We start from the raw sequence: 13,868 nt of genomic DNA on the forward strand, positions 1-13,868 counted from the left end.
AAAGAAACTTACATTGGAGACTATTTTGCATCGTCCAGTTCAAGCTTCTTTTTATCTTTTTGAGCCTTTCAATTAGAAAGATACTAAAAATATGAGTATTATTTCTTTATATATAACAACTGGTTATTAATTGTTGTTCAGTTTATACATAATAAAACCACGATAGAACACTATAAAAGCAAAAGATAATAAAATATGCAACAACTATAATATATGTATGTGTCAAATATTTTGTTTAAGTAACATGCCCATTCAAGTAGAATTAATCTTGTTTACTTTTGCTAATTATTATGTATTTATTGGTTAACACATGTGCAACGCATCAAAGTCCCCTTATGCTTTTATAATGAAGTCTTAGTGTTATTGTTTTAATGTTTTTTGTTTAAAGGATTCATAAGTAATTGATGTTAAATAATACATCCACCAAACTATCAAGGAGATAAACATACATAGACAAAGGCACTCAATATAGAACTAATATTAGTCCTTAAGTAAAAAAGACCCTTATGGGTGTTTTGACATGTTTTTGAACAACAAAACCGGATTTTGAAACCAAATGTTGTAATATGATGTAAACTAACATTTGCTAGGATATACTTTTTATTTAGGTGAGCTAAAACGCCCCTCATAATCATAAATAAAACAATAAACATATGCTTTCAATGAACTTTATTTAACATGTTTTATTGTTAAAAATATCACAATACATGCATTGCGATTAAAATGTAAATACAGACAGTTTGTAGTTGAATTTAAAAATTCATTATGGAAAAGAACTTACACTTACTAAGAGTTTCATACTTAAGTAATTTTACACAATCCCGATCTATTTGTAGTATAATGATAACAAGAGCACCGCATAATGGGGGCCACGCTCAGCTGCGAAAGCTTGTCAGATTTTTTTATTTTTTTTAGAGGTCACAGTGACCTTGACCTTTGACCTAGTGACCCAAAATGGGTGTGGCGTGTAGAAATCATCAAGTACATCTACATATGAAGTTTCAAAGTTGTAGGTGGAAGCACTTTGAGTTTAGAGCCAATATAAAGGTTTTAGCACGACGCCGGGCGGCGGACGACGAGTAGGCTATGACAATACCTCGGGTTTTCTCCGAAAACAGCCCCGCTAATAATAATCATGACCAACAGGCATGCGTTTTAATAACTCACATGCCATGAGGAGAAGCTAGGTAAAGTGTGTTTTTTAAAGTTCTTATTTTTCATATATTTCCCTGCACCTTTGTAATTTAATAGTATAACGGTATTAATGTAGTTATAAAATATAATTCTTTAAAAAGTTCTTGCTATCTGTCATCCAGTAGGAAGTCTTGAATCTCAGCCTTCATAACAGACCTGAAAATAACAAAAGTATATAATGTGTTTAAATTAGAATTACTACGTATTTACAAATTTATAAATGACACATAAGACAAATATCCATCAATGAACAGTTGACTACGTGTATACATGTAGTACATACTATCAAGTGCACAGGAAATCAATATGTGTATACATGTAGTACATACTATCAAGTGCACAGGAAATCTATACATGTAGTACATACTATCAAGTGCAAGGGAAATCTATACATGTAGTACATACTATCAAGTGTAGTACATACTATCAAGTGCACAGGAAATCTATCACATGGGCCTTCCTCTGGGACAACACTTGCCACTTTTATGATATTTTTCGTTTGAATAAAGACTCTTCTCAGAAGATCCAATTTAGGCGGCAAGTGTCGTCCCTGATTAGCCTGTGCAGACTGCAAAGGCTAATCCGGAACAACACTGCCCTCAGTGTGTAGTACCTAGAACACTGCCCTTTGGTTTTATTTTTTATGACCCAGGGTCTTTTATGGCCCAGAATGAAGTACCTAGAATACTGCCCTTTGGTTTTATTTTTTATGACCCAGGGTCTTTTATGGCCCAGAATGAAGTACCTAGAACACTGCCCTTTGGTTTTATTTTTCGTACAACAAAACAACTCCAGAGGTTAGAGTTGGGGTGGCAATCAAGCCTCTTTTTTTACTCCTGAATTCCTGCCCAAAGTGCGATTACCATTAGAACCGGTATAATCTCATCTCTATTTATTTTTGTAATACTAAGGTCAAACAACCAGCCAATGGCAATGAAGTTATAACCATTCTTATTGGTCAATATTTCAAGTTGAGCCTTTTTTTTTTTTCATTGCTGCAGAGCCTTGTTATCGATTTTTATGTTACTGGCCATAACACCATATAAATGGCCACACAAAATAATCTGACTTGTTCATGGGTACTTGATCAGATTGCCCATATCAACCTATGCACTGGTCATCTTTCTGAATCAGGTACTCATTGACTGAATTTGTCAGAAGTCTCACAGACTTAACGGAGACTCACACTACAGCATACCGTCTGTTTCTCCAGGCAACATCTTTCATCACAAATTCAGGCAGGGAGTTTACATCATCCTGAAACACACAACAATCTCTATTCAAATCTCTAATAAATCAACATGCTCCTGTAATGTCAAAACATTCCTGCAATCATATTAATTTTGTCAGTGTCCAACCATTAAGTTGCAAAAAAATAATTGTCAAACATTAAATCAGAAAACATAGCATCTATAATATCATCATCAAACATCACAAACAAAAGATGCTCATGTTTGTTTTGTTGTCTTATCATATTTTCCATTATAGCTGGAGGTGTTTATCATGTTTCATTGCATTCCCAATCCTTATCAAACAAAACCTGATTACTTCCTTTTTTATAACTCGATTTAAATGTGTCTGCTCTTTACGGACAAAAACTTACCATTTCCATGGCAACTATTCTGCATCCATAGCACAGAGTCTGTAACACCAATCCCTCGTCTGGCCTGAAACAAAATCATAAAACATACACAGAATAATCCAAAAGTCCAAAGCCCAATGAACTCGTAATAAGAATGAAAAATTCTAGCAAAATGGCAAATAAAGAACTACTGTTGGACACAATCATAACAATGAGTTGTAACAGTATTTGGTAAATGCTTTCCCTGATGTTCAATAATACAAGAAGTACGGAACCTGATGTTGAATAATACAGTAAAAAAATAAGGAGTGGCATAGAAAAACTATGCATAAATTACTGTGCGTCCTAGATCAGCTTGCGGTCAATTTTTCTGTTTAAAGCCACATAACTTATTTGGCAAATTAGTTTTAAGTATAAAAAAGAAACATATTTTATCTATGCCAATTAGAATATATCTGGTGGTTACAAGGTAGAAATCCGTCTTTTTTGCGCTTAAAAACTTAAAAATAATCGCGTTTGTCGAAATGGGCGTATACGTCTAGAAATCCTACTTTCGGTTTTAAATGCGGTACCATTTGAAAAATAATAAATTACTTGCTAACTAGGCTAAAGATTTAATTTTTTCTATGCCAATTAGAATATAACTGGTGGTTACAAAGTAGAAATCCGTCTTTTTTTGCGCTTTTAAACTTAAAAATAATCGCGTTTGTCGAAATGGACGTATACGTCTAGAAATCCTACTTTCGGTTTTAAAAGCAGTACCGTTTGAAAACTAATTAATTACTTGCTTACTTATTAGGCTATAGATTTAAAGACAATTTTGCACACTTTGAAATTGCATCTACATGTATATGTATTGATTAACATGTATGTCATTTCAAGGTCAGAGGAAAAGTGTGTGGCTTTAAACAAAGTCTTTTCTAACCATGAATCTACTGTTGACTGCATGGGCTGATTTGGGACAAAACTTTAGAATGATTTATTAAGCCTGCATTTCACACAAACTGCAACAAATAGGAGGTCCCCATGTTGTAGTGAAGATGCTGTCTGCCCTAAAACTACTGAACATAATCCCAAAAAGGGAGAGTACTCAAAATCTATCCAAAGACCCAAAGAACTGGTCCATATCCTTGCAAAGCAACCAACCTTATTAAAATAAGGTTAAAACTAATTATAAATACAATCATAAGCACACAAACTCACACTGAAAGTTGAGTTGAGGAACGACAACTCCCATCACTCTTTCCACAACATTCCACTTTGGCATCATAGTTAACCCCGTTACTACAAAGTTCATCATTTGTATTATTCACAGAGTTGTCCCCCTTGATACACCGTTCGCCATTGGTTTTACCCATTGTAGAGATTTCTAGTGAGAACCGAAGGGCAGCCAGTGCAGAAGACATGCCAACATCTGTGTCCAGAGGTCCCTGGGAGAAAAACAGTGAAGGACCAATAACAGTAAGCAGCTTTTTATAAAAAGTATACACCAAGTTTAGTATTCATAAAGCTCCTTAACGAAAACTTAAACGAAACTTCTACAAGTGATAAAATACCTTTTGTCGCTGGCAATTTAAGACATTTTAAAATTTAAATGTATGAAAGGAAGAAAATATTTCAAAAGCATTTCATACTTCTAATGCGCCCTATCCCATTAAGCTTTCCACCTGCCAATTGTCAACATGAAAAGTTTAAACATAATTTGAATTTAAATGTTATGTTACAAATATTTCATTGCAAACGCAAATACTGTGCTTAGAAACTGTAATTACAAAATCAGACTAAAAAATTCATTCTGTAGAACAAAATATTGTTAAGAGTAATCAGACTGGTCAAACTTTCCACCCTGCTGCTTTTGCTTTTGAGCAGTAACCAGTGCGTTTTGTGAAAACAATTTTTTTTCCTAATCATACTGTTAATTAATGGTATATGTGCACGCATTTAGTCATTTGGAAAGAAATAAGATTGGAATGACAATAAACAAGAGCTGTCACCATAGGAGGACTTATGCCCCCTATAAACGCTTGGTAGAAGTTATGAGCTTTTTTCGAAACCTAAACGCAGATTTTGAAACCTAAACTCGGACCCTAAAGTTCAAGGTCAAGGTCAATGGAGTCAAATTTGTGTGCGTATGGAAAGGCCTTGTCCATATACACATGCATGCCAAATATGAAATTTGCTATCTGAAGCGACAGAAGTTATGAGCATTTTTCAAAATCTAAACGCAAAGTGTGACAGACAGACAGACGGACAGTCCGATCACTATATTCCCTCCTTCGGGGGCATAAAAATGTCTTAGAATATCAAAATAAATCAGAAAGCCACATAAACTAGAGAGCAGACACCATGCTAAATCCTTGAAATGCACTAAGTGACCCCCTGACTTAGTTTTTGACCCGGCATGACCAATATTCAAACATGACCTAGATATTGTCTTGATACAACTTCTGACCAAGTTTGGTAAAGATCAGATGAAAACTACTTTAATTAGAGAGCCGACACCATGCTAAATCCTTGAAATGCACTAAGTGACCCCGTGACCTAGTTTTTGACCCGGCACGACCCATATTCGAACTTTACCTGGATATTGTCTTGATACAACTTCTGACCAAGTTTGGTAAAGATCAGATGAAAACTACTTCAATTAGAGAGCGGACACCATGCTTAATCCTTGAAATGCACTAAGTGACCCCGTGACCTAGTTTTTGACCCGGCATTACCCATATTCGAACTTGACCTAGATATTGTCTACATACAACTTCTGACCAAGTTTGGTAAAGATCGGATGAAAACTATTTGAATTAGAGAGCAGACACAAAAAAGTGTGACAGACAGACAGACAGACAGACAGACAGACAGACACACAGACAGACAGACAGACACACAGACAGACAGACAGACACACAGACAGACACACAGACAGACACACAGACAGACACACAGACAGACAGACAGTGCGAAAAATATATACCCCCTTTTCTTCAAAAGGGGGCATAAAAAGAAGAAAACACATATAGTATTTTGCAAAGAATTATTATTTGACATTTTCAATTAAACACAATACAATTCAAGATTTTGCTAAGGAGTTTTATAAATACCTGCTTTTGGTCACTGAAAATTTGACAATATTATCATACTGCATTCAATTTACTGTGTGTAAAAGCTAAGTGTTTGACAGACCTGTCTTGTAAAAACATGCGTTCACTGTAGATGTCACAGGACAGTCTTAAACCTGAGAAGGTTATACAACTATAAATGCATTGATATTTCAAAGATTAACCTCAAATTCTAAACCAGCTGTTTCCAATAGTTCCAAGAATAAACAAGTGTTTGTGAAAAACTATGTCCCCATATATTTGACCTTTGACCTTGAAGGATGACCTTGACCTTTCACCACTCACAATGTGCAGCTCCATGAGATACACATGAATACCAAATATCAAGTTGCTATCTTCAATATTGCAAAAGTGTACATTAAATTAGCGATTTTGATCCATATATTTGACCTTTGACCTTGAAGGATTACCTTGACCTTTCACCACTCAAAATGTGCAGCTGTATGAGATACACATGCATGTCAAATATGAAGTTGCTATCTTCACTATTGCAAAAGAAATTGCAAATGTTAAAGTTTGCACAAACAAACACACAAACCAACCAACCAACAAACCAACCAACAGACAGGGCAAAAGCAATATGTCCCCTATTATCGTGGTGGGGGACATAAAAATAATAGATGTTGTTGAAATATACCTGACATAGTGCACAGTGACTTTCTAAATCCACAGCACTAGATGAGTCCAGCTTTTCTCCAGTTCTACAAAGTAAGACACTTCAATTGAGCAAATCAAGCTAAAAGATGGTTGTGACACATTTCATTGCAGTATTGTCATGTTAATAACTAAAACACATGTATTTAGAATCATATATTGTGTCAAATCTTTTAAAAGACTGAACAAAATTGTCTTCTCAAACGAAATACTTGTTTTCATTGGATAAGCCAGATCACATGACGACTGTGTAACTTCCATATTTGGTGAGTCGTGGTTAACATATATTAAGAATGTAGGGCTTGATATCCTGTCAGTACAGTCATTCTTTCATCAAATTGAATGTTAAAAGACATCTGACAGGGTCATAAGAAACCGACTGCTGATCAAAGTCCGTGTTTCAAACTGTAAAACATTGAATGACTTTGTAGGAACTGGAAATAGTGATTTGATTTGGGATTTGAGAAATCAATTAGGTGTAGAATGTTATTTGCAAAATCAGTTATGTGTATATAAAATTGTCTTTATTCATTATTTGCACAAAAAGTGATATAAAAATGTCTTGATTCACACAAACAGGTCACAAATTAAAAACAGTTGAGCTACGTCAGATTGCCATGTCAATCCTGGGCAAAGACTGTTACTCTGTAGGATAAATTCATTACACAGCTTTCACAGTGACCCTGTACATAGAGAATACTAGGTTAGCGTTGAATACAGATAAGTTTATGTTGCGAGGCTTAGAACGCCGGGAGCGCGAGCCTTGGCAAGCGCTTTCAGTGTTTGAGCCTAGCAACATAAACTTCTCTGTATTCAATGCTAATCCTAGTAATCTATTTATCCCATTTGATTTTTTTAACGTGACATTTAACATAAATAGATCTAATAACCTTAACAATTATTTTAATTCAGTCATAAAAGCGCTTAAAATCTAACGAATGTAACCATGCGTAGTGATATAAATGTATTTGTTCTGGTACGTAAAAAAGTCTTTAAAAAATTCACACACAAACTGTAAAACAAGTAAAAATATCACCATATGCCTCGATTCAATTTTACGCAGTATGCGAATTGTAACACAATACGACCTTGAAAAGAAGATTTTACTTTACTATGATTCATTTTATTTTCGAAAGAAAATGATCAAAATCCAATATGGCGGCCATTGCTCCTGACAAAATGATGTCGATGTCAACATACATGTACACCATCGACGACCTTGACAATTTCGACGAGTAAACAGACAATTGCAGCAACTGACACTTTATTTGACTTAATATACAGGGCAATAGTTTTCCGACGTCGGACGACGAATTTAAGGACGCACAGAACGTGCTTTTTATATAATGTTATGGGTATGCCATGTGATCCGATGCATCAATGGCGCCCATGTTAAAATCACTTCCCCGAGAACAGGGAACGACAAAAGTACAAACAAAAACCAAAACACCTTCGAACTAGTATCTTACCTTTAATTATCCTTTAAAATCCATCTAATAATCCATTTAACTCAATAATTGATGATTTTGCATCTAGGGACTTTAATAATTATTTTAGCATAGTTAAATAATGACCCTTATGCCATCCTATCACTATATTCAAATGAGTTTACAAACTCAATAAACTTTCTTCTTCGTCACACGCTACGTCATGTACTCTATGTACATTAGCCTACTACTGTTAAAATGAACCGGAGCAGTTTATCAAATAATAGCTGTTGGTAAACTCGGTTGCATTTGCAGATTTCTGCATACAAACATAATTATGTTTAAACTCGCACAATGTTTTATTTGTCTGTGGTAAATACCCTTATTGTACAAGAAAATAATATAATATATAAATACACAAAGAATGGAAAACATTCCATTACACAACAGATAAACGAGTGGATAATACCCGTGTACAAAATGGGACGTTCTGAATTCCAGTGTGGTGCTATTTTTACCATCTTATACTTTACACAGCTCTATGCCTAACATGAATTAAATCGGAAAGCAAATATTGCAGATTATTTATGAATTGTGCGATATTTGTATGGCTTGTTGTACATTCTTAAATGTCAAAAGTATATGCATGGATTATAAACAATGCACATTACACGAAATAAGGAAAATGTGATAAATTGACAATTCAAATATGTTGATATACAGTACATGTACATGTTAAATAAGTCACGTTTATAATAAATCGTCAAATTTTTTGGGGGGAAAATGACGCAATAAGTATGTCATTTTATGACGCCATCAATCAGCTGATTCATTATACGGATGGCGAAAAATTATGTCATATGACTAGATATAAAGGTTGAAGGTCGTATAATTTTGAAGAAAAAAAGTTTTCTCGACTTTATTTCTTATGAAAAATCATTCAGTGGTAAAGTAAAAAGTAGTCTGTGCACGCGAAAGGTATATCCCACAAGGTTGAATACAGGCTAGTATATTCCATAAGGTGTTATACCGTCAATGTCGCGTTGAAAATGGGATAAAATGCTCTTGCCCAATATTAATTTACTGGCTCTATATCACCCTATGGGGTCTGAAAGATGCCATGTACCAGATGCTAACCCACATGTACCTCATGATGTTGCTGACAGTGGATGGGTATTCAGCCTGCAGTCCTGTTACAAACGCCTCTGTCAGATGCTCAATACTGGCACCAACGTCTCCCTTAAACAGCAACACTGTGCATGAACTGTTGATGACATGAATTCCCTTTTAATGGATAGCTCTAGGTACTTCCTGGACATAATTCTCGTTAATAAAATTTAATCAAATCAGACAAGCAGGTATGATTTTGGTGACTCAAGAAAATTTCTGCTACATTTATACAACATGATCAACTGGTTCAAATTTACATGTATGTTAAATTAACCAGGATTTAAATAAGGAGACTGTTTTGTTTCTTTACTGGCATAACCTTCTCTATAAAGGCTAGATTCCGCTTATCTTGTTAATACTATGTGCAGATATTGGAATAGTTTAATTCATTAAGGATGATAAAATCTATCTTTGAGTACTAAACATTGCAACATTATTATCATTAACAAAGCAGTAATTTTTTTAATGGCTAAGCCAATGTTTTGATCTGTTATGGATTAAACAAACAGCTGAGAGACCAAAACCATTGGGTTCACTACTTTATAGCTTATCAAAGCAGGCCAAATTTGGGTTGTTGTCTCCTAATATTACTGAAGCTTCAAAGAAAGGTTCAATAAACATATTCTAATTGAAAAATTGCTACTTTTCAATCAAGGGTTGAGTGAATCTGTTATGAGTTTATATTTAGGTTGGATATATTAGGACATATTGCTTGAATCCAATCAGTTTACTACAAATTCTTTAGACCTGCAGCCTTGGACAAACAAAAGATTGACCATTTCCACCTCATCAAATGAACCCAAATTTGCTCGAGTATGCTAGGCTTCTAGATCAACAAATGGGATTTTGGTTAGCAAAACACTTACTCCTCATGACATTTTACTTACGCATTTGTTCCTAGTCAAAGTCTGAAATTTAACCAATGATTTTTTAAGAAGCTGTACCCTGTACTATTCTGAACTTTGACCTCGGGACAAGGATTTTACTCGGAATACAGTGTCACCACATGGTGAGCACATTATTTTTAAGTTGTATGACAAATGATGAAGTTACAGTTTGGAAACGCGTGTACGCAAACTGTGCCAGCTATGTTAAGCTTGGCACAAACACCTTGAAGTAAACACAACTTTACTTACCATAGTTGTTAGAGAGGGTATGAATACACACTCCAATCTGTGCAGGTTATTGTACATAGCAATCTCCTTGGAGCTGAAATCCCTGTAAAAAAATCAATTAAATATTGGCCAAATCCGATGCATTTATGAATGAAATTACTTTATGTAGTGTTGTGATGTATGCATTCGTTTTTGTTAGAAACCCAGTTGAACACTTATAAATAAATCACTGTTATGTTTTAATTTATCTCACAAAACACATGCACATAAGTCTGTGTATTAATATTATATGTCATAATTTAAATAAACATGGGACAATATATTTACCAACAATGATTATCAAAGTGTTTGTTAAGGACTAATTTAAATTTCTTTGTTTGTGTCAAAGATGAGAACGTTACTGTGTCACTGCATTGTAGTACAATAATTGTATACTATGGGAAACTTTAAAAATAACATACTTTCTTGCTCAAGTTTTCTTCTGCTTTGATATTAAAATGTAAATTGTCGATACCTGATATATTGACCTTAAAGACATATTTGATGTTAAATATTTGTAGTAGTCATATAGTATATGTAAACTTAATGCTGACTAAAAACAAGAAATATGACCATGCCAGGAAAGTAGATTTTCAACTTTCAACCAATTAATTTAACTCCATTTATAAAACTTTAAAACCATGGGCTGCATCTAAGATGCCTTTGCACAAAATAACAGCACAATGTGTCCATCAAAAGCCAAGGTATTGGACGAAAATAACGTGTCTTCTTTTGATAACAATGATGATGACCCAACAGGGCCAACTGGCCCTTAACCCTTTACCACTTTTATTTGGACGCATCATAGAAAGTTAAATTTCATTAAAGACCTTTTTAACTAAATTCAAGTTTTTTAGGCTTCATTTCCAACCCTTAGTTACTGATGAGCAGCAAACAGCACTTAACCTAAACCGACTGCCAGTTACTTGCAGGCTGTTCTGGCATTATGCTGTTTTAACACAGCCATTTTCACTCTGCTCCTGAGTGGAAAATGGTTAATACAATGATCAAACACTAGGTCTGTATGACAGCTATCTTCAAACAATAACTTGTTGAGCCAAAACTCTTTTTTTCTATTTTTGTGACAGAGACCTTGACCAAACTCAAAACTATTGGAAACAATAAATAGATCAACTACAGTATAGCAATATTTCTAAAGTGTTGTTGTATGTAAGACAAGATTCTCACCGCAGTGGTCTTAAGAACATCATGTCTGTGTTTCTTCTGTCAGCAAAGGCCTGCAAATAAAGAAACATAAATAGATTGCCTTTTCTTTAAAAAATTCAGGCTATAATTATGTTATCCTATTAATATGTTCAAGAGTAAAATGCACTTAACATTCACATTAATATATTCTTGTGTCAAGGTATTTTTTGGGGGCTGATTTGATAGCCATTATTTGATTCATATTTCCGATAGCGAAAAGTACCTTTGTCTTTCTGTAACTCCCATTTAGGTGTAAAGTTTAAAGTTTAAATGTCTATTTACCTGATAAATGGTATCTTTAGGTCTTGGCATATCTGTATTATGTAGTTTAATCAATTATTATTCATAAGACAAGAGCACTGCATAACGGGTGCCACGCTTGGCTGCGAAAGCTTGTCAGATTTTTTTTTTAGAGGTCACAGTGACCTTGACCTTTGACCTAGTGACCCAACAAGAGATGTGTTACTTCCCTTGAATTTTTTCCAATCCAAGCAGAAAAAAAAAATTCATCACTGACAACCAAGGGGGGGGGGATTAGGTGGGGGGGGAGGGGGGGAGGGCACGGGGGATGGTTTGGGTGGAGTCTATAATGGTATGTCAGGTAAGAGTAGTTTTGTCATAGTATCAATCAAATCTAATCATAAATAAAGAAGTTATGGCAATTTTAGTAAAATTTTATAATTTGACCTTGAAAGTCAAGGTCATTCAAAGGTCAAGGTAAAATTCAACTTGCCAGGTACAGTTACCTCATGATAGCATGAAAGTATTTGAAGTTTGAAAGCAATAGCCTTGATACTTTAGAAGTAAAGTGGATCGAAACACAAAATTTAACCATATATTCAAAGTTACTAAGTTAAAAAAAGGCCATAATTCCGTAAAAATGACAACCAGAGTTATGCAACTTGTCCTTTTACTGTACCCTTATGATAGTTTGCGAGTGTTCCAAGTATGAAAGCAATATCTATGATACTTTAGGGGTAAAGTGGACCAAAACACAAAACTTAACCAAATTTTCAATTTTCTAAGTATAAAGGGCCCATAATTCCGTCCAAATGCCAGTCAGAGTTACATAACTTGGCCTGCACAGTCCCCTTATGATAGTTAATAGGTGTTGCAAGTATGAAAGCAATAGCTTTGATACTGTAGGAATAAAGTGGACCTAAACACAAAACTTTACCAAATTTTTAATTATATAAGTATAAAAAGGGCACATAATTCTGTCAAAATGCCAGTCAGAGTTACATAACTTTTCCTGCACAGTCCCCTTATGATAGTTAGTTAGTGTTGCAAGTATGAAAGCAATAGCTTTGATACTTAAGGAATAAAATGGACCTAAACACAAAACTTAACCAAAATTTTCAATTTTCTAAGTATAAAAAGGGCACATAATTCTGTCAAAATGCACGCCAGAGTTATCTAACTTTGCCTGCCCAGTCCCCTCATGATAGTAAGTAAGTGTACCAAGTTTGAATGCAATAGCATTGATTCTTTCTGAGAAAAGTGGACCTTAACGCAAAACTTAACCGGACGCCGACGCCAAGGTGATGACAATAGCTCATAATTTTTTTTCAAAAAATAGATGAGCTAAAAACCTTTGACAAATCAATCATTTGAGTATAAATAATCAAAATAATAAATCTGTACAGTAACTGTGAAAAGAACTTCAATTCTTGGTAAGGAAATATATAATATGAGATTTATAATTATATAAATTACTTCCCTTGAAAATAATTGTCTCTAACAAATCTCTATTTTTAGTAGCAAATAATTAAAAGCCACTACCGTGACTGTGATTGACCACTCGAAATGTGCAGCTCCATGAGATACACATGCATGCAAAATATATAAAGTGGCTATGTTCAATATTGAATAATTATCTCCCTTTTTAAAGCTTATTACTTCCCTTGAATTTGTATTTTTTACCGTAGACCGTAAAGGATTACCTTGACCTTGACCATTTACCACAATGTGTTTGTCAGATACACAATCCCGCCTACTGCGCCAGTTTGATTTATTTAACAAAAATATATACGTGGGCAGGTCAGATAACAATATCCATTTAAAGCTTATTACTTCCCTTGACTTTGTTTTTTCAACCCTAGACCTTGAAGGATGATGTTCACCTTGAAATTTTACCACTCAAAATGTGCAGCTACATGAGATACACATGCATGCCAAATATCAAGGTGCTATCTTCAATATTTAAAAAGTTATGGCCAATGTTAAGGTTTTAGCACGACGCCTACGGCGGACGGCGGACAACGAGCTGGCTTTGACAATAGCTCGGGTTTTCTCCGAAAACAGCCTCGCTGATAAAAATCAAGCGATAATACTTTATCCTGGTTTAAAGTATATTGACTCAAGA

At 34.6% G+C, this 13,868-nt stretch overlaps 1 protein-coding gene across 2 annotated transcripts in view; it reads right to left on the minus strand.

Annotated features, from left to right (window-relative positions):
- Window positions 1-652: 652 nt before the first annotated feature.
- The window catches only part of LOC127844192 (cytoplasmic tRNA 2-thiolation protein 2-like), a 43,344-nt gene continuing 30,128 nt past the window's right edge, over window positions 653-13,868 (minus strand). For both annotated transcript variants that reach the window (XM_052374260.1, XM_052374261.1), the window contains exons 9-16: window positions 11,486-11,535; window positions 10,280-10,361; window positions 9,121-9,212; window positions 6,530-6,593; window positions 3,980-4,206; window positions 2,798-2,861; window positions 2,393-2,451; window positions 653-1,350 (exon numbers count right to left, since the gene is read on the minus strand). In XM_052374260.1, coding sequence (XP_052230220.1) covers window positions 1,302-1,350; window positions 2,393-2,451; window positions 2,798-2,861; window positions 3,980-4,206; window positions 6,530-6,593; window positions 9,121-9,212; window positions 10,280-10,361; window positions 11,486-11,535 — 687 coding nt within the window. In that variant the 3' untranslated portion in view covers window positions 653-1,301. The remainder of the gene's footprint in view (window positions 1,351-2,392; window positions 2,452-2,797; window positions 2,862-3,979; window positions 4,207-6,529; window positions 6,594-9,120; window positions 9,213-10,279; window positions 10,362-11,485; window positions 11,536-13,868) is intronic.

The sequence above is a fragment of the Dreissena polymorpha genome, chromosome 9 (assembly GCF_020536995.1).
Source record: "Dreissena polymorpha isolate Duluth1 chromosome 9, UMN_Dpol_1.0, whole genome shotgun sequence".
NCBI lineage: Eukaryota > Metazoa > Mollusca > Bivalvia > Myida > Dreissenidae > Dreissena > Dreissena polymorpha.